Below are 27,500 nucleotides of genomic sequence, written 5' to 3'. Positions count from 1 at the left end.
CGGATACTTCAATTCTTAATGAAGTCCCTGCATGACAGGATTAGGAATGTTGACCTCTGTGGACTGTGACCATGGCTCTTTTCATAAATTCCAATTCATACCAGCCATACTTTGTAATTTGCAGGTCATTGGGTTACACGAGGCGTAACGAGCTGTCAGCAAGAAAGCAAATCCTAATTTGAGAATTGTCAGTTTAAAGGAGCTAGGTCACACAATTTTAGGCAATTTCAGCACTGATCGAATGGTCATAGAATTAACTAAAATATCAAAATAACTGTTCAAAACTATAGAAGAACTCTAACAAAAGACAGGGAAGCCCCTTTAAAGAGGGGTTCTTCAAGTGAAATGACATTCTCTTACCATGCTTTCTTCAGGAATTTCTTACTTTTTGGATGAGTGTGCTTTTGATGTCACCTTTGCCAAGGAAACTCCAGAAAATGGATTCAACCAGGCGTTTATAATAAATAAATGACACACATGGTTTTGTTCTTGATCTTCTCAGGGTTGAAGCTGATATTAGCACCATTGTGCAGCAAGGCAATGTTGATCTGGTAAGTTATGATTCTAAAAAAGATAGTCAACAAAGAATGCCTCTTAAGTACAGGTCAGGCAGGCTCCTAAATTTGGTCCATGACACACATTTTCTGATTTCACCTAATTAATCTTCAAGCCTTTGTTATGTTAGGTTCCCACATGTTTGTTTCAACAAGCACACCCCACACCCAACAAGATAGAGCACAAGATAGAGTAAACTAGACGCCCCATGAGAGTAAACTGGGTTGCTTGTGGTATGTGTTACACGGACAGAGGGCACTGAGTTGGGTGGTATTGAAGGTGCAGAAACTGGATTTTCCCAGGGCAGTAATGCTGGCTAGGCTGAGCCAAAAATAAAAAAAAGCTTAGGAATCCAATAGGTCCTGGTAACTCCTACAGTGGAAGATCTGTACAGAATCAGGCCAGGACCAGGGAGTCGATCTCAACTGTGGCATGTTTCTCGTCATCCCCTGACCTGCAACTTAGGATTACTACTTATTTTTTAAATAGCTTCTTGTTTGTAAATAATTGTTGCATAAATTAAATTTGGTCAAGAACGAAAAAAAAATCACCTTAACCCTTTCACTCCTGTGGGGTTCTCCATTGACAAGTAAAATTGTCTGGCGTTAGACAGAATAAAATCTATAAATGTCACTCTTGGGAGTGAAAGGGTCAATGGGGACATAGTTTTTGAGTGAATCTAGCTGTTGTTAACCCTTTCACTCCTGTGGGGTTCCCCATTGACAAGTAAAATCTTCTGGCGTTAGACAGAGTAAAATCTATAAATGTCACTCTTGGGAGTGAAAGGGTCAATGGGGACATAGTTTTTGAGTGAATCTAGCTGTTGTTAACCCTTTCACTCCTGTGGGGTTCCCCATCGACGAGTAAAATCGTCTGGCGTTAGACAGTAAAATCTATAAATGTCACTCTTGGGAGTGAAAGGGTCAATGGGGACATAGTTTTTGAGTGAATCTAGCTGTTGTTAACCCTTTCACTCCTGTGGGGTTCCCCATTGACGAGTAAAATCGTCTGGCGTTAGACAGAGTAAAATCTATAAATGTCATTCTTGGGAGTGAAAGGGTCAATGGGGACATAGTTTTTGAGTGAATCTAGCTGTTGTTAACCCTTTCACTCCTGTGGGGTTCCCCATTGACGAGTAAAATCGTCTGGCGTTAGACAGAGTAAAATCTATAAGTGTCACTCTTGGGAGTGAAAGGGTTAATGTGCAGTAGATAAACCTAAAGAAATATTGTTGGCTTCCCAAATAAACTCTACTTTCCTCTAGAATAAGTCATTTGCAAGAGGGACCACTTGAAATACAAAATAACTAAAAATTCTTGTTGTCTTTATGAAAACAACTCGCATATCAAATATCAAAGCACATGTGCAAATTAGTTAAGGACGGTGCCTACTATTGTTATTGCGCATACGGTCTGCATATTTCGAGATACTCTGATTTCCTATGGGTGGAGCTTATTAAAACAGGGATATTTTTGTGCGGTTCCAAACTATATGCAGATAAAGCAGAACTTTGCAAGTGCTCTTGTTATCCAAAAAGAATTAATTATAATAATAAGCTTTGATTTGGAAAAGAACGCCATACATTGCTTTGTATTTTAAAGCTTTTTACAAATATTGTTGATTAATTATCTTCGAAAAATGCATGGTTACCTCCAATTTTCTTTTTGGATTTTAATAACACTTGTTAAGCTCTGCTTTCCTGCATATTCAGTAAACCGTATTCACCAACCATGGGAAGGTCATACAATAATAATTTATGTTATGTACACACTGTACCTTTAATAGTTAGTGGCTGTGTGTTCGGCTCCCATTGAGACCACTTTTATAGATTTTTTGCAAGTATCCCTGACTCACCAATGATAACTAAATGTTTGTCTTCAACAATGTTTGTCCCTTTTGCAGTGGCTTCCACTTGAGAATGTTGAAAGTGGCCAAATCAATCTTAGGTGCACTTGGTTCTCGCTGACTTCCAATCCGGAAGATTTAACCCAGGTAAGTACCAGGCACCTACCAAAGACTTCATAATGCAACGTTCCAAAGTGATTTATTTTTTTGATTTAGTTATTTTGTGAGACTGCAGGGCCTTAACTTTTAGTTATTGATCCAACCTTCAGCAACAAATTAAGGGATCTTGATTGTAAAAGCAAAGCGAACTTAAAGGTTTTTTGGCCTGTTTTTACCCCAGTGTTTCTTGCATTCATGGCAGAGGTTGGTTGTTGATTATTTCTCAAGTGTCCATGAAACCTACAGGGATTTTTGGTTTATGGTATGATTTTGAGTCAGACAGCTTTGAAACATTTTTTCTGGCATTCAGCTTTGTTTTTCCCTGAAATGCAATTTGATGAAAGAAAGAAAATACTTGCATGAAGAATGCCATTTTTATCATTTGCTATTTAATAACATTTTGAGAGCTGTAACAGTGTATAAATATTATGTAATCAATATTATTTATTGCAAAATAATGTGGTTGGGTGTTGAAACTGGAACGGTAACATAATGTTACCTGGGGAAAGTGTTTCTTAAAGCCTGGAGCATGTGAACAGAAATAAGTGTGTAGAACTAGTTGGGTTTAAAAAAATTTGAAAAAATGCCATTAGTCAATGACATTTGAAGCGAGAATCACCCAATCAAGTCTGTAGTGTGGAGTACCTGTAGCTTACAATAATATACTATTTTGTTGATTTTTTTTTCCACAGCCTGAAAAAGCGGTTTTAGGAGAGGAAACTTTGGCAACAGCTGCTTTGTTTGTCAAACTTGACTCTGCTAAGAATCTTCCAGTAAGTAGAGCTGTGCTAAGTTCAAGGTCACTTGCAAATGATGTCACTTAATTAGTTTGCTTACCTTTATTCTTTTTATACAATAACCCATATTAAGTGCATTGTCTTCATGGCATCTCAGCCTGTCCAGTGATTCCTCCATGAACCTCCAAAAGTCTCCTAACGAACTCACTTCATAATCAATGATTACTCAAGTTAATTACATCCTCAATTGGAGGGCTGAGGATATAATTATTTTGTCCCATGTCAGATGTTAGGGCATCTTTTTCCTTTTTTAAAATTGACTGAAATTTATTTCAGAAATGGCATAGAGGTGAACTTAAAAAACATTCCTTGGACATTTTCCCCTGATTTGTGCTCCATTCTCAAGAATAACCTCAGCAAAAACATTGATTGCTTCATCTGTTGAATGCATTCTATAGCATTTTGTGTTGTGTTGAGTGAGTTCTCAAGGAGTGCTAGTGTCTGGTGGGCTAACAGCCACACAGTCAAGTGGTTTCCCTCTAGGAATTGGCCTCCAAGAGTGGAAGCCCAACCAGTCACCCAACTTTACTTTGCAATGCAGAAGTTAATGGGTATTGAATGCTAAAAGTATGGTAAAATAGATTGAAGGAAAGTTGAAACATAAGTCTAAAGTCAATGAGGATTAAAGTGGTAATTTTCTCTAGCCCTAAAAGTAAGAGCACCAGCTAACAGAGTTACTTCTGTTCATTTGATTTGTGCAATGTGCAATATTGTGGATAATTTACATTATGTTTTCAAAAAAAATTATTTCAAGGTTACCAACGCGGCCCGTGGCACAACCAGTGCATTCTGCAAACTTACGGTGGGGAATGTCACCTTCAAGAGCAAGGTAAACATCATGCAGCAGCGTTGTATTGTTGGCACACCTCTGCCTCATTTTGCAATTGGTTCTTTTAGTTAGGGGCTAATTCAAGGATACTTAAAGGGTACTTAAATGCTTCAGACTTTTTAGGGTAGGGGCATTTTGTGGTGGGCAGTTATTCACAGAGTGAACTTGCATAGTTATAGGAATCTTAATATTATTTGTACCAATACACACAGAAAAAAAGGCAACTGCCCTATCTAAAACTTCCATAGAGTACTGAAGTGATGACGTCACAAAAATGTATATTTTTGAAATTATGGGATATGATGTCATACTCTACAGTGTACATGATGCCCTCATACCCAAAATTAGCTCTGAATTGCAATTCCTGGTGGAGATATAAGGGATCAAGGTTTGATAGCATCCCATACAAACCCTTCAAAATTTGTTCTGGTTCCTTCAGTTTGGAACCAGCTCAAAATTAGAGATTTATATGGGGCAGTATATCAAACTTTCACATCCTTTATACTGTATTTTGGCTGGGAATGACAATTAAGAGGTGATTTTTGGCAAGGACCCTTTTCTAAGGACGCTCTATTTGAAAATGGCGCCAAATCCCATAATTTCACAAATTAATTTTTTTGTGACGTCACACTTCGGTACTCTATTCAGGGAGGAAAATGTCAAGAAGTGATAAGGGCTGTATGTATTTTCTTTTCTGTGTCTGATTGGTTGAGAAGATTTTCACCAATCAGATCCTTAAAGATACCATCCCAAAGTTTGGGTCAGGGGAATATGTTTTCTGATCTAAGGTTTTCCACTTTTTGTGGTCAAAGAACAAGCTTCCATCTTCCAAATCATGATGCTGATGCTAACGACATGACTAAAAGTGGGTAGTTTGTTTATTTGTGGTCATATGCATAGGGCAGCATAATAATTATTTGCACCATTGCTGTGCTTTGGTTACAAGTACCATAGACAATATGCTCTCTAAAAGTTGCACTATTGTCCTTTTAAATATATCATGGTTTTTTGTTGTAGACCATTCAGGATTCTGTCAGCCCTGTGTGGGAGGAACCATTCCGTTTCTTGGTCCACGATCCGAAATACCAAGAAGTGGATATCGAGGTAAAGTGTACACATCATCCCGAACTCATCCAAACTTGTGGTCTTTTTTTTGTTATACCAGTCATTAGACAATTAATTCTCTGGGGTCTGAATGTAGCTGTTACAATGTCTCTGGATTGGTTCAGGAAACAGTACACCCAAAAATACACTTAACCCTTAAACCCTTTGAGAGGAGGCAGTGTGGCCCAGTGGTCAGGACACTTGCCTTGAGATCCAAGCTCCCAGGTTCAAGTTCCTTTCTGTCCACTCCTTGAATTTTATCCTGGTAATCCCTGGTTCAACTTCTTGGCTGCACTTGTAAATAGCCAACTAGTTTGCCTCTGGCTAGCTGGGATTCTTAACACGTGCAGTTGTTGTTGTTCTGTTATGTCATTTCGTTGAGTGTGTCTTTTGTTAGCCCTGAAAAAGTCCAGTCAAGAGTAGTCAATTAATAACCCATTGACTCCTGGGGTTTCTCCATTGATGAGTAAAATTGTCTGGCATTCGACAGCGTAAAATACAGTAAAATACTAAGTATGGCAGGTTTAGGACGGTTTAGGGGTGAAAAGTTTAAGTATGTATGCATGACTGTATGTATGTATGAAGCGACGGTCACCCCCATTGTTGAGTAAAATCAGTGACATTAGACAGAGTTGTTGGTGTCAACAGGTTAAATATACAACAGAAACAATGAATCCTAACCTTAAACACGATACCACTCAAATCTATACCAATAATCCAGTGAAATATGCAGTTGTTATACAGTTAAGAGCTATGTGGTTTTATCATTCTCTGGGTTCACATCCCATAATCATGACCACAAACTGGATTTGCGATTGTTAAATTTTGTGTTCTGGACTAACATAACATATTATTGAATGATATGAATGACATCTTGTTTATCTTTTCAAGCCAAAGATTAGAATAGTATTAAATCATGTTATTATGTCGTATTGTGCCCTGACAGATCTTTGACAGCCAAAAAGAAAAGAACATTGGCAAGCTGGAATTCCCACTGTCTAAGCTGATAAAAAGTGAGGACATGTCAATGGAGCAGCATTTTCCTCTAAAAGAGTCAGGACATAACAGCACATTGGCCTGCAAAATAACACTGAAGGTCAGTCATGCAGTTTTGTTGAAGTCGAGGTGGTAAAGGATAATGCTTGAGTTATCGTGTACTTTTTTTTAACAAACAAATCATGATTATACACACAAGACCATGGTGGCCCACAGTTATAACATTGCTATTCTAGGTGGGCCACTTGATACACTATGACATTAATTATGACTGACTCTCACGACAAAGTAAACAAAAAGACACTTAGAAATTGACTAGAGTTACACAAACGAGAATTACACAAAGAAATGCCTTGTACATAAGATATAATGTAATAATATCATATAAGGTTTGTATTGAATAATATTTCATTAGAAATCCAACAACAGGAGTCAAGTGTAGTATCAAGCATTATTTTTATAATAAGCAAAGATTCTCCTCCATTGCTACTGTGACGTCTAAATGTCAAAGTACATGTATATGCTTATTGTTTATTGTTCAGTAAATAATTATGTGTTATTTGCAATCTGGAAGGTCTGTATAGCAAACAACTGTGACCGAGGTCTTGAAAATGGAGCTTTTTCAAGACCGAGATCACAGTTTTTCACCATACAGACCAACCCTTAGATGGTAAATAATTTATTTTTCCCCTCTCTCTCTTCCTCTTTGAAATCACTTTTTTAAATGTTGACTTGCACCACGCTTGATAGTGAATACAGTAAGCGACTTAAAAAGTGAATGTTTCAAAGAGAAATAGTTTTATTGGAATTCTATTTCCATGCCTCTTCTCGAATAAAAATCTGTTTTGAAGCACTAATTTTACTTCAGGAATCTGTACCTAAACTGATTAGTTGTCACAAGACAGAAATTTAAGGTCATTACACAAGCTCACACAACCAGGACTAGGATTCTGCCTGGTTTGGTGGGCAAGATAGAAAAATTCCGCCCGCTCCCAGAGCCAATCAGATTGCAGGATTTGCAGATTTCCGCCCACTTGCGCATTGAGAAAAAAGTAACATCAGTTTCTAAATAAAGGAGAGTACATGTCTTCATGTTTAACCCTGTTTTTTAAAAAAATATACCATGTATTACATGTATTCTTTCATTACATCAAGTAACAAAAATTACTTGGTTTCAAATCAGTACTGACAGCCACAACACAGGTCTTCCTTCAGAGATGTTGGTTACTTTTTTCCCTTAAAGCAGTAATTGAAGTTAAAGAGAGCTTCTTTCACCCTGAGGTTAATTAAAATCATTTGACAATAACAACAGTTGATTACTCAACTCAAACCAACTGCCAACTTCAAATTAATTGATTCTCACTGGTGATGTTAGCTATGATGTGGTACTCTGGTTTTATGTAAATGGTGGGTGGGAGGGGAAGGGGAGGAGATGGAGGGCATGGTGGGGGGAATGATGATGATGATCTTGACAATGAGGATGATGATTTTGTTTCAGGCCTTGTTTACGCAAGATGATGACACCTCAGACGAGGAGGAGGGCGACACTGATGAACCCGACATGATTGCAGAAGATGAGCTTCATGGGGAGAGTGTGGGTGAAATTCCACGCAGCAAGGAAAGGTGAGTCATATACAGTGCTTTATATCACAAATGTCACACATGTCTGCTTGTTGTTCTGTCACAGTTTAATTTCAAATTCCATTGATGAGAATGTCAAGGTACAGTGTAGTTCCTCAATAACGTTGTTCACTGTAGGACTTCTTTTCAATGCGCTATTCCAACTGACAGAATTTAACTTTTTACAACATCTTTTTACTTTATTACCAGTAGAAGGAAGCTATGACAGTTGTACCAGTACATTTATGGATTATTTTATTATTTTATTTTGAGACAACCTTAAGTGATCATTATTTGATGTTATGATTTCTCCGCCTTCTCCTCCACCTTGTCATTGTCATTTTAATCATGATTATGTTGTCATAACAGTACAAGTTGCAGCAACCCTCCCACTACATTTTTCTGCATCCTTTTTGTAAAGTTAAAATGTAAAATAATCAAAGAAATTGCACTGCTGTACTACGAACACCAAAAACCTAACACCTATTTCATTATAGTTTCGTAAACTAAATAACTGCATGTGCATGCACATACTATTAGGCTATTTTTCTTCCTATTTTACTATTAACAGGGTTCGTGCTGCTCCTTGAAGTCCTTGAAAAGCCCTGAAATTAAATTTTGGACTTCAAGGGCACTTGAAAAGCCCTTGAAAAAAAGGATTTTGTGGGAAACTGCGTGGGTGAAAATTGTTGAAGTTAAAGGGACAGTCCAAAAAATGAGCCCAACTATTTGACTATTGGGGAAAGATAAAATGCAAAAATTGAAATGCCTGTGCATGCACTTAACGTTTAGGATAAAATTGGGAAAGAATAATATCAAGATGGGCCTTAATTTTTCACCAAAGAAAACACTGAAACATGATGTATGACATAGAAATCCTCCAACAAACGCTCCTTGAAAACTCAATTTTTGGTTCTTGAAAATTCCTTGAATACGCCTGGAAATTTATAGACAAAATGCAGCATGAACCCTGTATTAATAATTGCACTTTCAGCATGGTGGATGCAAAGTTGTGGGGTTAAATAACACCATGCTCAAAAATAACCTCCTAGTATTGTTCAGTTGTAAGTTACCGGGGTAAACTAACATTATTTCTGCATGTATTAACTACACCAATTTTCTCCTAATAGACAATAACCAAGAACATGGTATCTGCATGTATAGTACTAACCTGTCCTTTTTAAAACTCATTCTTCCCCACTGTCTGCATGCTGCATGCCTTCCCAGTCTTGCATCAGATAAAGGTCACCTAAAACGGTGCATTTTTTTCTGCTTTTGTTTGGCTCCTAGCGAGGGTAACACTGTGAGACGAAGAAAAACGGCACCAAAGATTCAAAGGTAGGAATGATCAAAGCTCCTGTACTGTCACTTTTTGGTATTTTTTTGTCTTTTCAGTTTAAAAGATGCCAATAAAAGGCCGAATCTCAACAACACCCTATAGTCATCAAAATCAGTTTTGAAATATTGCCTCGTGAACAATGTAGTTTTGATTCCACCAACAGGACAGTTTCTGGTGACATTCGCCTCACAACACGATACAATAAACAGGGTAGCAAGCTGGAGGTCATGGTCCATGAAGCAAGGTACAATTTTCTCAATTATCGTCAAAATTTGATGCTGATTTGAATGTTTCCATGCTTTTCCAGGGAGTCAGGTTTTGTACCTGCAAGTCTAAATAATTATTATTATAGTTCTCTGGAAAGAAATTACAATGGTGCAACATACAGTATTTCCAATTGCACTTTTTCTGTTCTACAAACAGGAAATTGCTGGCATGTGATTCAGATGGTCTGTCTGACCCATATGTTCGAGCCTACCTGCTTCCTGACAAGTCTCGCAGTGGCCGTAGACGTACTGATGTCAAGAAAAATACACTTGAACCAGTATTTGATGAAACGTAAGTGGTTATTTCATTTTATTCCTTGGGCTAAGATTGTTTTGTTCCCTTCTCTTACATGTACAGCTGTACGTGCCCAATGTTCACAAGCTGAGTGGCATGGTTTATCATTGGTGATCACCTGTCTTTGCTGTGTTTGAAATGAAAGTCAGGTGGCGAAAAGGCAAAGAGGTGAACTCAACATGTTGATGGGTCTTGATAAATTCCAATACTGTTGGAGTGTGACAACTCATCTAAATGAATAACCAATCTCACAGAAAAGTTGGGTTCATTGTGGGCCGTACTTTAATAGGGACCTTACGATAGGACAACGACAACGGTGGCTCAGAAAACGCCACAAAACAAAATTGGCTTAATGAACAAAAACAAAGGCTCTGCATACCCTGTAGGTGCGTTTTGCATTTTGGAACATTTCTTTGCCGTCCTCGTCCTGACAACGACGTGAATTGACTAAATTTGAGGATGTGAGAACCTGAGGAAATCTTTTAATTTTCTTCCCAAACAACCACACCATTCATACCAATTTTAATCCCACAATATCACAATGTTGATAAACACTTTCCATTCCGAATGGCTTGGGAGTTATCACGAAATTGTTACAATAACGAGAAATAATATTTTGAGACAACATTCTTGTTGGCGTTGTCGTCGTCGTAGTTGTCCTTGTGTAAGGTCTCTAGTGGCTGTGAACATAAATCTTGGTATGGGGCTTACATTCATTGTGAAAATGTGTTGTGCTGATTGCCTGGCAATTGGCAAAAGGACAACTGAAAGTCAGAGTCTCCGCCAAGATGCTCAACTCACTGGGCAACAAAACGTCTTGGGAGCCAAGTCGTTCCTCTAGGTTGTTCGTAGACAAAGTGTTCCACTGATCTGCGGGGTCTACAATATCATAGCTCTCAAATTTGAAATACAACTATTGATGTGTAATGCACCTGTGAGAATGATGTTTTACGCTTTACCCACTGAGTTTTCATTTTGACCACTTAATGACTAAGTCCTCATCAACAGACACCTGAAGTTACTGTTTGTTTATTCACAATGACTATTTGCTCCCAAGACCTGACTGTCAATTCTCCTTACTGACTGCCATACAGTACTTTTTATGTCAGTTATGGGAATTTGAGGATACACTGTATATTGAGACAAGGAAACCCTGGTGATCAATTTCTTTATTCCCATCACTGGGCTGCTTAACAATGTATCAAGCTTGTGAGGAGAGAATTTATATAAATCACTCTTGGGGCCGGAGTCAATGGATTAGGGAAAATTTTGGGAGTGGAATAAGACACCAAATTTCTTTGGGTGTCTCCTTACAATATAGTAGATGAAGACTGTGCATTTTGTCTTTTTTTGTTTTACAGGTTTGATTGGTTTGTTCCAGAGGATCAGCTAAAGGAGCGCACCCTGGACATCACTGTGAAGAATAATGTGTCATTCTTTTCCAAGAGCAAAACCTCAATGGGACAGGTAAGATTGCTGAAGCATTGAGAGAACCTATGGGTACTACATGTATTCAGATAATTATAGTAACAGTGATTCGCATTCTGTATCTTGAACGAGAAAACGCTGTGTGTTTCTGGTCTGAAACCTGCCATTCGCTTGTCACACGGCGGCCATGTTGTTCCGGGAGACCAAAAAAGCTTTGTGTCACCACGCCAAGCTTCACCCCCATGGTTTCCACTGCGAGGCTTGGCGTGGTAAAACAAAGCTCTTTGGTCTCCTGGGACAATATGGCGGCCATGTGACGAGCGAATAGAGAGAAAGTATATTTTCATTTTGGGAAGACTATGAGAATAATTATGCCTTCTACCAACTCTGCCAATATAATGCCGTATTTGCATCTCAAATAATTTGCAATTATTTATTTATTTATTTTTATTTTGATCCATCCATTTTAATATACATAATGTACATACATACATGAATAAGACTCTTAAAAAAAACAGTTTGTGCCAGATCAACATTTCAATTCTTAGTGGTAAGGTGAACATTTCAATGCTGTTTCTTATTTTTACATGTTCCTAATAATTTAAAACATTGTTCTCCATCCATGTCCAGGATAATTAATTTAGATGCCAAAATATCAAAATCTTTCAGTAATTTTAATCGAATGTGAACTAAATCTGTGGCAATGCCAGAGCTTAAACGAGCAATGCATTTCAATGATGCAATGTCAATTTCAAATTTTCATCCATGTTACATGTATATACGTGTATTGTCTCTCTCTCATACAACTGTAAGCAAGACTGTGGGAGGATCACAATACTTATGTAATTCTCTGACAAAGGTTTCTAAATATTGTACTGCTTTCTCTTCTTTTCCTTCAGGTTCTGCTTGATCTCAGTAAAATTGATTTATCCAATCCCATCACTGAATGGTATGATCGACTTTCTCTTCATTAACTTTGTTACACAACTAGACTAACATTGGTTACAAGAACTGTATTTTATTTTATTGTCAGTCTTGGAGTGTATGACCAAATTTATCATTCTTACGTGTAGTTGCATCTTTAAATTTCAGACAGTTTTCCAGCAGAGAACCATTCATTAAAATTTATATTGGTTCACCAGTGTGTCGGCTCAATGGGCGTTAATCACGCGGCGGCCATGTTGAGTCCAGAGGGATTGAAAACTTTTGTTTTGCCCCACTGAAACTTGTTCCCAAGCATTTCAACTCGAGGAGGCTTGGGGTGCAAAATCTATTGTCCATGGCTGCCGCGCGAATAAGTCTCATTTTGCAAGCTTTAAGGAAGAAATTATTAGTACTCTTGGATGTTGAGGGGACGAAGGGTTTTATGGTACTCAGTAACATCAGGCTTGGAGATGAAATTGAAGCTCAGTTTTTGTTATGTAAATTAATGTTTACTATTCAACAATAGAGGAGGAGCATGCATTACAAAGAGTTGAATATTTTATGAGAGCTTTTGAGTAGTCTGATGCAAACAGGAGTTGAACCTATACGTGTATGACCTGGGGTGCTTTCCGTTCGAACGAGAAGGTTGATAATTTTCATGTGGCAATGGAACAGCATTTTCCAGTTTGCTGCTCGAAACCAATCACATCAATGAGTATTGTCCCAAAATGTAAACAGCAATTGCGCACAAGGAAGAATGAAACAGTGGGATAGGATTTCTTCTGGGACAGTCCATTTTTACAGTTGTGTGCTTAGTTACCTGGCCTCTGAATGAAAGTGAGCATGGATGTGACCTTGTTTTGATAGAAACCTCACTGCTTTTCTTATGCAAAGTCTTACTCAATAGCATGACAACAACAACTTTAAAATAAGAAAAGGAGGGAGGTCTATATCATAACAAGGTCAACACCAGCCTCACTTTCATTTAAAGGCCAGGTAACTAAGGATACAACTGTAAAGAGGTCTGTTCTGGAAATTTAGGACCACTTGGTGAGGTTTACCCTAATCCTTTGATTGACCTTACTGGGTTTTCCAAATGGAAAGTGCCCCTGATTTCTTATTTGGATACTCTACTTAAGTAGTGTGAGTGAGGTGTGTGTTGTAACCCGGTTACATTCCTTGGCCTGGCCACAGGGATACCAACTGTAATATGCTTGTTTCCTTTTGTTGAAAAACTGTGCAATAAAGTTTACAAACTTGAGTCTGCATTTAATTTTTCAGGTACATGTTACGAGATGAACAAAAGGAGGAAGACTAAAGAAGAAGACAATTAGTGATAAATAAGATAAAAAATAAATACACAGGGGATACCTAGGTTGTTGGTCTTCAAGTAGAAATGTTGCGATAGACGAATAAAGAGAATGCTGCAAGCATAGAATGGAAAACGTTTTCTGTATGAAAAACAATGGAACTTCTTCATTTGACAAGGTGCCAAATGACCACGGAATTTAATAGCGGATATAATAGCGGATATAATAGCGATTCATTGTATTAAGGTTCTTTTCCCTACATGTGATTACTGTATTTTAAACTAGGCTTCAGAATTTATCATTCTTTATATCAACAACTGTTCTTAAAACAGGATGACACTTAATGTGAACTAGTTATGTTACAGATTTATTGTTCCATATGTATGCGTTACCTCTTGCATTATAATACCCAAGTGTGTGTAATTGTTTTTGGCATAAGATTGTGTAGTTTACTTTGCCAGTATTAATTTAAAACAAACCCTTCTTTCAAACTTGATGGGTTTGTGGAAAGTACTTGGCATATTATTTCATTAAGTTTAGATTATTTAAATTTCTTTTTTCAAATACAAAATTGTGTTATTTATTGCAAGAGGAGTAGGAAAGATAAAGCAAGGTGGAAATTAAATAATTATCATTTACTGTCACAGTGATGTCTCACTATAATCATTCAGGGATGTATGTGGCTGAAATTCAACCAAGACATTGAAGGGAAAAAGGTTTTGTTAGGGAAAGTTCATTTAATATGACACGGGGGAGGTGGGGGGGATTAAGATATTGAAACTCGAAGGTAGACCCCCCCTCCTCCTCCTCCCCTGCGCATTTCAAATTTTTCAAATTTTCTAAAGCATTTTTGGGATGAACAAAGAGTGTAATTACTGAGACTACACTTGATATAGCTGAGTTGCACAGGTCATTAAATTGTCGAGTTGAAAACCATCCGATCTGTATGATGATGTCATGTGTTGGTTTTGAAGTATACAAATTTTTGGAGCTCCCCTCCTAGCCCAACAATTTTTTCAGAGCCCCCCCTACGGGTGTCTAAAATTTTTCGGAGCCCCCCCCTCAATATCTTCATTTCCCCCCTTGTCATATTAAGTGAGCTTTCCCTTAAACCTTGCTTTCCAAACTCACTGCCAGGTTCATCGAGTAGCTAACCCAGCTTTTTTGCATTGACACCCCTGAACGCATTTTCCTTTTCCCATCGGAAACTTGATCTGAAATATTAGAACAAATAGATCAAGCCTGCACTGCATGCCTCCAGTTTTACCTCAGCCCGTGAAATCATACTTCACTTATTAAGAATTTGACACTAACCCCCTTTTCCCTGCATTAATTACAAGCTTCATTGTTTATCTTAATCCATTTTTCCGTCACTGCTCTCAGGGTGTCAATCACCTCCTTTGGTTTATCACTTTTGATGACTGCACTGCCTGACACAATCATATTGGCACCGGCCTGACAAATAAAACGGAAATAATAAGACCACAGCATAATGTTGATATGGAATTCCTGGGGTAAAGAACAGAAAAAGACTGGACAGTAGGTGAGGAGTTGATGGTAAACAATTTTGATCAAACAGATGTACCAGACATTATAAACATTAGTGGCATGTGGACCAGAAATGTCTGCAATTCATGGATTTTCTAACCAGTACATTCTATATATGCGTAGCATGCGCAGTGTAAAAACCTTGAAGGCTTTTTAGGACCTGCACTTTATGTACTTCATGGGAGGTGCACTGGCCTCATGGTTAGAGTGCTCGACTCTGCATGGAGTGGTCTGAGTTCAGGTCCTGGCTGGGGACAATGTGTTGTTTTTGGGCAAGACACTTTACTCTCACAGTACCTGTCTCCACCCAGGTGTATAAATGGGTACCAGTGAAATGCTGGGGATAGCCCTGCGATGGACTAGCATCCCATCCGGGTGGGGGGAGTAGAAAATACTCCTACTGTAGTCCCTTCATGCTACGGAAATGGAAGATAAGCACCTACCTGATGGGCCTTCCTACTAGGCTCGTAACAGAGACTTCACCTTTTTTTTTACTTTATGTACTTCAGACCACAAATGTCTCACCCATGAATAAATTCAACTTGGATATGGATACAGATGTGGCACATGGACAGGCCACCTATAACCTGTTGCTTGTCAAGTCATACAATGGTCGGGAAAAGGGCAATAAACCATGAGCCTTGTGTCACAATTAAATTTTCAATCTCTCTCTTTGTACTTCAAATGTCATGGTTTAACCCAGGATGAAAATAACTGCCAAGGGACCTTTTTAATTTTCATCTTGCATCACTGTGCATTTGCACATTTGCCCTGCCCCATTCACCCTTCATTGAGGTCCTTGAGGATCCTATGCCACAGAGAAGCTTTAATTTTAGAAGCTACATGTACAATGTACATGTAACTGACTCAGGTACAGTGTCTAGCAACTGCATAATTAAATGTGCTTACCTGAGCCGCTGCTTCAATTGTCGATTCTCCAATGCCTCCATCCACTTCTATATCCAAAACCTTGTAATTGGTTCTAAGATGTTTCACCTTGGTAAAAGAACAAATTAAGATGAGAATCACATTCCACACTGAACCAAACCTCGTGGGGGTAACAATTCTTTCTTCCCAATGCAGTCTCTGTTAATTTTTCACTACATCCACCAAAATGTGATGTCCATACAAGTTGTACCATGGGTAGCACATGCCTTCTTCCATCCCTGTCACATGCACAGGAGACTGACCTCTTCGTTCCTCCTAGCACTTATGCAGTCATCCTAGGAAGGCTTTGAGCAAAAAGTTATGAAGCAATTATTATTATTGTTTAGAGCACACAATCTTAATTTGAAATTTTAATCTGTGTACTCAATTTTACGCCGAGGAAAAGGGTTTGAACTTACTAAGTCTTGAACTTGTGCAACATTGCTAGAGAGTGATACAAAGAATTTATCACGTGGAGACCTAAGAAGTTTGCACTGTTGTGAAGTACAATGCAAGTGAAAAGTCCTCTTCCCAACCCTACAACTGCTGGCATCTTCTCCTACCTTTGGCATCATATTTGCCATGAATTTTTGTCCACCAAATCCGGGCTCCACTGTCATGATGAGCACCATGTCAACTAGGTTGACCAAGGGCAGGACAGACTCAACAGGTGTGTTTGGCTTCACTCCAACTCCAACCTTCATTCCTGCCTTTTTTATCTGCTCAATCAATTCAAGTGGCTTGTCTGTTGCCTCTATGTGGAAAGTGTATTGGTTTGCCCCAGCACTGGCCATGTCATCCACCCACTGGAAAACAAAATTAATAGCAATCTTAAGGACGGTGCCTACTAATTCAAAGGTATTTTTGCCCAGGTTTATGATTGAGGGAAATGTAGACCTTAACAAGTGTTATTGAAATCCAATGAGAAAATCGGGGGTAACCACCCATTTTCCAAAGATAATTTGTGAATAATATTTGTAAAAAGCTTTAAAATACAAAGAAATGTATGGTGTTCTTTCTCAAATTGAAGCTTAATTATCTCTCAAAAATGCATGGTTACCCCCAATTTTCTTTTTGGATACCAAGAGCACTTACTAAGATCCACTTTCTCTGGATAGTTTTAAACCGCACAAAAATATCCCTGTATCAGTAAGCAGGAGGCAGTGTGGCCCAGTGGTTAGGATGCTTGCCTTGAAATCCAGAGATCCTGGGTTCAAGACTCGCTCTGACCACTCGTTGAATTTGACCCTGGTAGTCCCTCGTTCAACTTCCCAGCTGCACTTGTAAATAGCCAACTGGTTTGCCTCTGGCCAGTTGGGATTCTTAATAGTTGTTATTGCTGTTATTCTGTTCCGTCGTTTCATTGTGTTTCATTGGCCCTGAAAAGCCTCTATGGGGAGCGGTCAATTAAGTACATGTATGTAATGTAATGTAATGTAATGTAATGTAATGCATCAACGATAGGAAACTTGAGTATCTCGAGATGCGCAGAGTGTATGCGCAACAACAATACTAGGTACCGTCCTTAAATGCTGAAGAGAATTAATTTTAAGGAGCAGTATAATCACTGTCATGATCATAATCCTCATGATCAGTCAGCTGTTAAGGCCACCGTAGTTAACCCACCGACACCTCAAATGCCCTAGGACGCCCACAGTTGACGAGTAAAATCATCTGGCTTTAGACAGAGTAAATTAAAGTGTGTATAATCTCACTCCCAGGGGTCAACGGAGATAAAAGAGAAGAAAAGGAAGAGATAAAGAGATAAAAGGAAGAAAAAAAAAGAGTAAAAACAAAATGGCCATACAGATCACTCTAGATCTACTTCCAGTGGGACTGATTCATAAAGGGGAAAGTGCAATGAAATAATTTGCACCAAAAAACATACAATTTACAAATTGATGTCAGTTTTTCATGTGTCTGTCCTGTTAGTGATCATGAATTTCGTCATAACATTGTCAAAGTAGCCGAGTGGATCTGCAGACTACTTTGACAATGTTATGACGAAATTCATTGTCAATAACAGGACAGACGCATGAAAAACTGACATCAATTTGTTTTTTACAATAACAAAAAGGCAGAGGGGTCAAAATGAAGTCAAAACACAAGAAGAACGTGAGACAAAAATGCGAGAAACTTCAATCTGACGCAAGCAATATTGCATCATCCTCGCATAAATTATAAATTTATGTGTCTGTCCACTTATAGACAATAAAAATATACCAATGAGTGCGCGAGCAACAAAACTGTCTTTCAATCGAATGACTTAATGACCAACAGTTGAAGCACATGGACGAACGACACCATGATGCCTTGCTTGCTTGTCACTGTTTTGACCACAACATTACATGTAATACAATATTAGATTCGGTTGAATCAGAATAAAACACTTTAATTACCCTTTTGTGTACAACTGCGCTACATTATAACATGGTGTCAGAAGTGGGATTTGAACGCACACCTCCATTCAGATTGATTGATTGATCCAAGAGCACAAAACCACAGCAAGACATAGCAGGAACAGTTACATACATGTAACTACAGTAGCTTGGACTGGATTTTGACAAGGAAGAAAAACTGGAGTACTCAGAGAATAACCCTGAATTGGGTTGGAAATCTTTTGAAACTCTGCCCACATGTGATTGGAGAGGTGGGAGATTGGGATGATAACCACTACACCAGCCTCACTTCCTAAAGCATACAGAAGGGACAGACAGTCACTGGTATTTTTTTCCATTGGACAAGCTGCATACTGCAACATGACAGCAAGGTTTTTTTTAATTTGGCACAGTTTTTGACAGTGTGCATGATCCTTGTGAATGCTACTGAGCTGTATTGTCACCTGCTTTATGCAAGGGTAATTAGTCAGTAAGCTATCGATGTGAAGCTATTCATTCCTGAAATTGGCATTAAGTTACGACAATTATACATGTATGACACTTCAGATGCACAACTTGTTTTTTGTTTTTTAAACTTATTTCTAAACCTTTCTGAAGCCAAGATTTCTTCTTAAAGTTCATTAATGAACTCACTGACTCCTACGAGTGGGACTTTACAGATTTTACTCTGTCTAACGCCAGAAGATTTTACTGTCTAACATCACATGATTTTACTCATCAACTGGGGAAATCCTGGGGTGCCTGAGGAATGAATGGTTTAACAAAAAACAAGTAAGAGAAGAAAGAAACAGGCATTGATTTAAATAAAAGTCACGGGAAGCAGCGTGGTCCAGCGGTTAGGGCATTCGGTTTGCATACTTTTTAACCCCATGTTCAAATCCCATTCTAACCTGTTGTTTGGATTTGTTTCTGGTTTTCCTAGATTCAACTCTACCATGCTTTGTAAATAGCCAACTGGTTGCCTTCTGCCAGTTGGGGTTCTTACCGTAATCATGTTTCTGTTAAGTTTGAATTGGTTCTTTTAGATCATTAAAAGTGGGGTGTCTGTGACTAGCTTGATAGCTAAGTGCACATCCACTATAAACAGAGCATTTACATTTTTTTAAAAACCCATGCATCATTTTATTCCACAATGAACTACTGGTATCTCAAGGACATTATCAAAAGCTCACAAATATTTAATTTAAGTACCTTCTCTGGATTTGCCACCATCATGTGCATATCTGAAGAGCAAGAAAACCACTCTCGTATTATCTCAGATTATTAGAGCTTTTCTCTTTCGAATAGACTACTGCTTTGCAAAAGAACATGACACAGCTTGCCTTACTGCTAGATGTCAATTTTGCCATTTTGAAACAGTTAACAAACTAAAAGGAATGTAATTTAGTGATAAGTAGTAAGTTAAAGTTAATTATTAATTATTGTAACATTGTAATTTGAGAGGAAATGGCAGAAGCCATCAATCCTAATGAATCATTAGCTTAAATACATTCTTAAAGAAAGCCTTTATCTTGTCAAAAATAATAGTAATAATAAAAATAAAATTATGTTTATTTTATTTGATGAAGCGAAGCATGTGACAACAGCCACATTCCTTCTTCCTTGAAATGATATGAAACTAAGTGGCCCTGTATGTATTCTATTATCAGCCAATTCCATCCAACTTTGGGTACAATGAAGTGATATGAGTGCAATGCAAAGTAAAGTTATGCAAAGCCAGCTTGACTGCGACTTGGCTTTGCATAACTCAAATTTTCCAAATCCTCCTCGTGCTTAAATCAGGTTATGCAAACATGGAAAAGTCTTCTACTGCTAGAAAAAGGTATCTAATATCTAAATGCTTAAAATGTATATACAGTCAACTCTCTCTTAATGGACACCTCTGTAAGACGGACACCTGGTGCTGGTTCCCGCCGTTTCTTAGTCATTTTACCATAGCCAAACTCTCTATAAGACGGACACCTCCATAAGAGGGGCAACAGACACTTTGAAATCATCAACAGACACTTGTGAGGTGCTGAATGTGACCGCAAATTATGATTTAGGTAAGAAAAATTCTTCAACATGACCAGACATTTAATTGACAGCTCTTATCTTGTCGCCGGAATACATACACAGTACAAGTTTTAAATTAAATCAGTCATTGTGCCATTCAAAAAATAACTTGGAGGTGACAACCTAATTGTATTGTAATCAAAAACAGGTAGGTTCCGTTCAAGTAAATAACTTAAAACAAACTTTAAACTGATGCGTATTCACTGTGCACAGGTTCAGCATTATTATCTATCTGGGGTCATGTTACGTCGACTCTCTATAAGCCGGACACCTCTCCAAGACGGACAGCTGAGGCCGATCCTGATGGTGTCAGTCTTAGAGAGAGTTGACTGTATTTTACATATACAGAGGATATTACATAGCTGCTCTGGGATAGGAATTTGATAGGTGCTATCAGCACGAGAATATATAAATTAATTTGTATCCCAAAGCGGCCTTGTTTTATTTATTTCAGAAATGGCGAAAAAGTGGTCGCCAACCTCTTAAACATGCAAGTTGTCCAACAAAAATGTTAATAAGTAGAGAAGAATTAATAATATCACAGCACAAGAGTATTTTACAATGAAGGGGACGCCCCCGTTTTGTTGGCTAATCGTGTTAGTTACCATGACGATACACATATCATCAGAGTTGAAAGATAACTGATGTGTTCACTGGGCGCGGTGAATTAAAATATAATTTTTTCGTAAGAAGGAAAATCCTAGTATTTCATCAGTCTAATGAATCATAATATGTAATGTATATATGTAAGTGCAAATCGTCAGCTAGCAAATGAGCATTTGGGGTATTTTTTTTACGCACCGAAAAAAGCATCGGGTACCTTTTTCCTCAAGCACTTAACAAGTGGAGCACCAAAAGTCAAATTTGGTACAAAATGCCTGCAAAAGACCACCGAAAACAGACTCATCAGCAATTTCTCATCAGCTTGAATGAACACAATCGTGATACAGCAAAAAATGCAAGTAATGTTGATCTTTTAAGTTACTGACCCGTCCATTACATCGAGATGCAGATAATCTGCACCGCATTCCAGCAATTTGTTGCATTCATTAGCCAGGCAGGAGAGATCCGCGTTTAAAATCGAAGGACCGATCATGCACTTACAACAACTATTGGAAGCCATTATTAACCTACTTACATGAGGGAGCTAAGGGTAAGTGCTGGACACCGCTGGCCAGAGTACTTTAAACATGATGCAAAAATTTGGTTTTATCAACGGAGTTGATAATGTAAATTGGCCACCGTACAGAGATTCTAAAAGCTGACGTTTCGAGCGTTAGCCCTTCGTCAGAGCGAATCGGATTCGCTCTGACGAAGGGCTAACGCTCGAAACGTCAGCTTTTAGAATCTCTGTACGGTGGCCAATTTACATTATCAACTCCGTTGATAAAACCAAATTTTTGCATACTACTTCCCCACCGACGCAGCACCACAGTTTCTTTAGAAACTACCCCTTCATTACTTTAAACATGAGGCGACTACTGACGTTGGACCAGGAGTGGTTTGGACCCACAGTTTGCAGAAATATTGACCACTGGGTTGAGATTTCGAGCGTTAGCGACGTTCTGAAGAAATGTCAGCTCCCAAATCGCAACACTGCGTATGGTCATTGCCTCTGTCAACTCTTTCACTCGGGCTGAAATCTAATTTATTTATTATATGACTAGCTCCGTGAGCGGGCAAGATGAACCAAATCGCGCGCTGTGATTGGCTACCCGAGCGGGCAAGATGGACATCACATTTTGGTGGATTTAGTAAAAAATTAACAGAGAATGCATTGGGAAGAAAGAATTGTTACCCCCACAAGGTTTGGTTCAGTGTGGAATGTGATTCTCATCTTATCTTGCTCGCTCGGGATTTCTCGCTTGGTCCCGCAAGATCAGAAGTCATTTTTTAGGAGTGTTTTAAGTCATATAATAAATCCTTTATTGACCAAGCTTGTTCGGTCAAGATGACCAAGTTCTTTTTTTGCGTGTTTATGGACCTCGTCTTCGTCTCGGTCCATAAACACGCAAAAAAAGAACTTGGCCAATATCCAGTCATCTTGACCTCACGCTTGGTCAATAACCCATACATACCGCGGCCCCTCTGTCAAAGAATGAAGAAATTATTCAGTATTCCAAACTGTTCGAGAAAATTAATGTGATTACTTATTAATAATACCTTTATCTCCGGGGCCTCGTATCATGTATTTTCCAGGGTTGGCATTTGATTGTCTATCTGTGCGTTTCTTTGATCATTGACCAATCAGAATGCTTGGTTTGCTACCCTTTTTTGCCCTGAATTAACTCTTCAAGACTCTTTTCTGTATTAACGGGGGTAGTTTCTAAAGAAACCGTAGTGCTGCGTCCGAAGTAGTACCCAAAAATTTGGTTTTATCAACGGAGTTGATAATGTAAATTGACCACCATACAGGGATTCTAAAAACTAACGTTTCGAGCGTTAGCCCTTTGTCGGAGCGAATGGTCAATTTACATTATCAACTCCGTTGATAAAACCTAATTTTTCTTTTCTGTATTGTATATTATTCACAGTTCACCGCGTTCCTTGCGTTTCCGCATGGGTAAACACCACATAACACCCAGACTGCTAGTGGTCTATAAGTAGGTTTAACGCCATCACTTCTTTATTCGTGGTTGGTTTTCCTGTTTTGACTTCACTTCTATCACTGTTTACTGTCTTTACGTCAGTTATTCCGTAGCTCTACCCACAGTCCATAAAGGGGTTTTGTCGACTCTCCGCGGCAGTCTTCTCTGAGCTTTTGCTTCTCTCCTTCCCTTTCCTTGTGCTTCTCTCACCTCTTCCGTTCCAGGCTGATATTCTTGGCAACCAAAACAGAACTACTTTCCCGCGCAACGATCCTGACATTAACTATGGCACAGCAGTAATATTAACGCTAAACTCGTACACTCATTGCCTAAACACGGTTTGCTACAATCAAAAAAGCTACGATAAATACTCTTTTTCTTTGGCCATCTCAGTTTTATCAGAAATAACACACAAACAGCGGTGACAAACTGGTCACGGTTTAAAATGGGATCATATTTTGAAATTTTAGCGAAAGGGCGATCAAAGATTTAAAGCCGACCTAACTAAATATGTCAGCAGCGAAAAGCTATGTCTTCATTAGTTTTTGCCACCTCTATTGTTACTTAATAGTTAATAGTTAATAAGTTAGTGATCCTGTATATTTAAACTCCAATTTTGTATTAACCGTCACTTCTGAAGATGTATGCAAAAGCATACGAAACATCAAGTAAAAGATAATTTCAAATGATGCGTTTATATCTAATGTTTATCACCGCTGTTTGTGTGTTTTTAGCTACGATAAGCTTAAAAGTTTTTTTGGCAGCCTCCATCTAAGTTTAGTTTACCTGTGACCACGTTATACGCATTGATAAATTAATACTAGATCTTGATCAAGAATGAGACAAAAGGGAAAAAATAACTGTCGATAAACAGACGTCTCCCACCCCTTTCCATGTTCCCTCTACTTGTTCTCGAATCTCAGTTCAGATTGAACCTATAGACTGCAGATACTCGGATTGACCTAGTTCGACTCAAGATGCAGTTAATAAAAAAATTCGGAAAATCATGGAAACTGATCCGCTGATCAAGTCAATTAAGATAGAGTCAAACACACTCACTATGATTTGTCCTCTTAAAATTCCATAATCTTACAAAAATGGAACTTAATCACAAATGAAGTCTTCTCGGTACCGTGACCTTACTGTAAAATCATGATTTTGTCCTTACGCGGCAAATATTTACTGCTACGTCGCAGTCGTCTCCGTCTGTCTCGAAAGACAATGGACCATTGCAAATATCTACTGTACGATGCTTAAAAAACTACACTTTCAATCTTTGTTTCTAACATAACTGATTTGTTGCTTTCGTTATCAAAAATCTATATCTCAGTTGGGAATTACGTTTCTCGATAACTTAGTTTGGTCGAGAACTAATTAAACAGGAAACTGACAAGCGAACACTATATCCCCGTGTTCCACAAGAGAATATAAGACAAATGTTCATGTATTTGCTATCGCAAATCACTGAATTAGAAATTCTCTTAGTAATGGACATCATAGTGACGATTTTTAACAGACATCGAATCAGGCCAAGCAGCGTCATTTGCGTCAAAGCGTTGATCGTAAGCCCGTAAACATATCTTTGAATAAGTTGATAGATAAACGCATTTCAAAGCAATTTTAGCTTCTTGCAACATCAGCTCCTGCCGAGTGAGATGACAATGGCTCCTGGGCTTCAAAGGTTATTCCATTAGCCACGGGGCCCTGGAGGTTGAAGCTGGTCACAAAGTAGGCCAGCTGTCCTTGAGTGAAATCTCTATCCACTTTGCCAATGCCGGCACTCTTTGCTACATAAAGCTCCAGTTTTCCTTGAATCAGCTCGATGTACGCGTAGGTTTTGCCACGATCTGAGGATGGCCCCACACGGATTCTTCCCTTACACTCGAGCAACTTTTTTCTGATCTCATACCTCCAGAACCTTGGCACCGTCTCGGACGGAACAGCAGTGGCGTAATCGGTTTCTCCACGGAATAAGGTGTTACGAGTAATCAAGCGAGACATTCCAACGCCATCTTTGCCCACAAATAGAGAAGAGTGTGTACTGCGACAATGATTCTGTGCCTTCTCCTTGCACGCCTTCAAAGCCTTCCAGTATTTCGGAATGAACTCTAACATGTCACCGTCCAAGATTTTGAGAAAGCAAATAGCCATTTGATAAAAGTAGGGCAAACAATCGTAATGAGAAACCTCTAACCATTTTTCAGTTACCGCAAGACCTTGCTCGAGACTGTAGCAATGTGGTCCGGTCACTAGCACACACACCTTCATCAAATGATAAGCTAGACGGTGTTCATTTTCTTTGAACACAAGATCTCCCAAGAGCGTCTGCAAGAATAGAAGATGTTCCGGTTTCAAGGAGTCAATTGGATCACCAGAGTTGAGCATAAAAAGGACCTGAAGTCTTTTAAGTTCGAGCGCTGACGACCTTGGAAAGTTCTTGGAACTACAAAGCGCCTTGCAAGCTTGAACTAGGTCTCCAGCATCACGTCCACGCCCGGTGGAAGGCTGTCCTGTTCGAAAGGTCTTTATCAAAGAAAATCTCGCGTGGTTGCATCTTTGTTGCGTTTCTTGTGGATCTGATAAACTTGGCACACTTTGAACAATTTCATCCACTATATCCAGAAGACAAAAGGAATGACTGACACAGGAGCGGAAAAACTCAGGACACTGGTTCACCAAGAATTTTAGCGTTCTCTCTGAATCACGGCCGCACATGTTTTCCATTATCCAATCGAGACATACCAGCCATACCTCTACTTCACCAATAAGGGGATGGGGATACGTCGGAGGAAAGGTGCGGGCCTCCTTGTACGCGTCGAGCACTTTGGAGGCCAGATCCTCCAGCTCTTCCAAATTATGCACTTCGTTGGTCTTAACCTTGCGCTTCAGCTCAATACAAAGGACAACCCCTTTTGTGTGGCAAAGATTTTTGGATCTCTGTTTTGCATTGCTGGCCTTAAACGATTTATGAATTAGCTCCATGGCTTTTGGAAATGATGGAGGCTCCATCTTGGCATAAAATCTTGCCGCATTTGAAATTATTAGTGAATCATTAGTCTTCTCGGCCACCTCACAAAATACGTCTGCAGCACGAGAGGGGTCTACAGCTTTAAGCTCCTCTATAAGGAATGAGAACTTTCTCTTCTTCTGACCATCCTTGTTATAAACGAAGAGCTCATCAAAGAGTGGCATGAACTCTTCTCGTTGGAAAATTGGAAACTGAAGGAACTGGTTTACCACTCTGAACAGATCATAGCCATCATCGCGGGCTTTCTTTAGAAGCATCTCAGCAACTAATCGATGCTGCATGGTGTACTTCTGGAAAGGCAACTCCTCCGACTGATACACCCTTCCTCGACGAGGGAAACGCTTTGAAGGAACCATAAGATTCAATAAATGCTCGGTAAACAGCTGCTTTATTTCTTCGTAGGTGACGGATGTCTTTTCCTCGGAAAGGATATACTTTTTAAACGCATCATGGAGAAGGAGTGCTGGAGTTTCTTGGTTAGCATATAACTGAAGGAAAGCCACCACAACAGCTATTTGTTGCTGAATACTCTTCATTTCATTCCATGTATCATCGATTATTTTCTTAAGCTTAGGCCGGAAAGTCAGCATCATTGCCAACAGTGGAAAGTGGAATACACGGCAGGCGCCTGAGACACGTGTCTGTCCCAATGATTTTTCTATGAATTCCATGTACTTTGCTTGAAATTCATTAAGATCGGCAACTGAATCTTCCAGCTTGACGTCTACGTAGAAGACCTTGTGAACGTGCAATGGATCTTCTGTTTCTCTTGACGAGCTTTTTGACCCGTGTTGACAACGCAGCAAAAGGGCTCGTCTTCCTTTCTTTCCGAGGATCCTCACTAGTTTGTTTGACAGACTTTCTATCGCTTTTGATTGCTTTCCATCGAGAAGTACAACGGGGGACGTATGACACATCTCCTCAAGTGCTGCGATGCGATCCGCCAGTTTGGTAACGTAAGTGTTATCTTCATCAAAGTAGAGTTGTGGGCTTATTTCTATGAAGGCACAAGGGTAATTCTTGTGGAGATCCCACATAACGCGACGAGCGATGGTTGTGCCCCCTGTTCCAGGAGAATGCTTGATTTCCACAATCATGGACCGAGTTAGAGATTTGTCCAAGAGGCGTTGAACGTGGGTCCGGATGTCCCCCTCAATTTGTCTCCTGGCATCGTGATTGTCGTAGAGACTTGCAAATGAAATCTTATTGCCCGAGATAAATAATTTTCTGTTTTCTTCCAGAAAATGTTTAAGTTGCTGCTCTTCATCTGAGGACTGATCGAAAACTGGTAACTCTTCACATCCATCAAAAAGGATCTCAAGATGTTCTCTTAAGAAAAGGTACTCTTTCTCACTAAGATCACGGTAAAGGTCGGCTTGGGCGGTAGGCATCCGGTACTTCGGCGTCGATGGGGAAAACAGCTGTGTTAGGCCAAGATGCACAAGCCTTGGACCCAAATCAACGACACATAGCTTCACTTTCCCAAAA

The 27,500-nt window shown here is 39.1% G+C and overlaps 3 protein-coding genes across 5 annotated transcripts in view; 1 reads left to right on the top strand and 2 right to left on the bottom strand.

The window, feature by feature from the left end:
• LOC138045385 (extended synaptotagmin-2-like) overlaps positions 1 to 14,092 on the top strand; it is a 34,246-nt gene extending 20,154 nt beyond the window's left edge. For all 3 annotated transcript variants that reach the window (XM_068891888.1, XM_068891881.1, XM_068891872.1), the window contains exons 12-24: positions 503 to 551; positions 2,458 to 2,547; positions 3,252 to 3,332; positions 4,111 to 4,185; positions 5,203 to 5,289; positions 6,236 to 6,385; positions 7,784 to 7,908; positions 9,196 to 9,243; positions 9,408 to 9,488; positions 9,668 to 9,802; positions 11,167 to 11,272; positions 12,133 to 12,182; positions 13,439 to 14,092. In XM_068891888.1, the coding sequence (XP_068747989.1) occupies positions 503 to 551; positions 2,458 to 2,547; positions 3,252 to 3,332; positions 4,111 to 4,185; positions 5,203 to 5,289; positions 6,236 to 6,385; positions 7,784 to 7,908; positions 9,196 to 9,243; positions 9,408 to 9,488; positions 9,668 to 9,802; positions 11,167 to 11,272; positions 12,133 to 12,182; positions 13,439 to 13,475 (1,114 nt within the window). In that variant the 3' untranslated portion in view covers positions 13,476 to 14,092. The remainder of the gene's footprint in view (positions 1 to 502; positions 552 to 2,457; positions 2,548 to 3,251; positions 3,333 to 4,110; positions 4,186 to 5,202; positions 5,290 to 6,235; positions 6,386 to 7,783; positions 7,909 to 9,195; positions 9,244 to 9,407; positions 9,489 to 9,667; positions 9,803 to 11,166; positions 11,273 to 12,132; positions 12,183 to 13,438) is intronic.
• On the bottom strand, positions 13,438 to 21,519 carry LOC138045429 (ribulose-phosphate 3-epimerase-like). Its single transcript, XM_068891940.1, has 6 exons — positions 21,386 to 21,519; positions 21,198 to 21,274; positions 19,533 to 19,564; positions 16,506 to 16,748; positions 15,925 to 16,011; positions 13,438 to 14,922 (listed from the first exon to the last, which is right to left on the bottom strand). The coding sequence occupies exons 1-6, from the start codon at positions 21,517 to 21,519 to the stop codon at positions 14,797 to 14,799; spliced, it is 699 nt and encodes a 232-aa protein (XP_068748041.1). The 3' UTR covers positions 13,438 to 14,796.
• Positions 21,520 to 24,526: 3,007 nt separating this feature from the next.
• The window catches only part of LOC138045363 (uncharacterized), a 235,795-nt gene continuing 232,821 nt past the window's right edge, over positions 24,527 to 27,500 (bottom strand). The window contains exon 7 of the mRNA XM_068891829.1: positions 24,527 to 27,500. This exon is cut by the window's right edge and continues 763 nt beyond it. Coding sequence (XP_068747930.1) covers positions 24,605 to 27,500 — 2,896 coding nt within the window. The 3' untranslated portion in view covers positions 24,527 to 24,604.

Source organism: Montipora capricornis, chromosome 1, assembly GCF_036669925.1.
Source record: "Montipora capricornis isolate CH-2021 chromosome 1, ASM3666992v2, whole genome shotgun sequence".
Lineage (NCBI taxonomy): Eukaryota > Metazoa > Cnidaria > Anthozoa > Scleractinia > Acroporidae > Montipora > Montipora capricornis.
This window is presented reverse-complemented; position numbering and strand designations above follow the sequence as displayed.

Coding starts and splice junctions, on each gene's coding strand:
- LOC138045429 (XM_068891940.1), bottom strand. CDS start 21,519: ATGGCTTCCAATAGTTGTTGTAAGTGCATGATCGGTCCTTCGATTTTA. Junction 21,275..21,385: donor CATCTCGATGTAATGGACGG/GTCAGTAACTTA, acceptor GGTCTTTTGCAG/GCATTTTGTACCAAATTTGA. Junction 14,923..15,924: donor CAATTGAAGCAGCGGCTCAG/GTAAGCACATTT, acceptor TTTATTTGTCAG/GCCGGTGCCAATATGATTGT.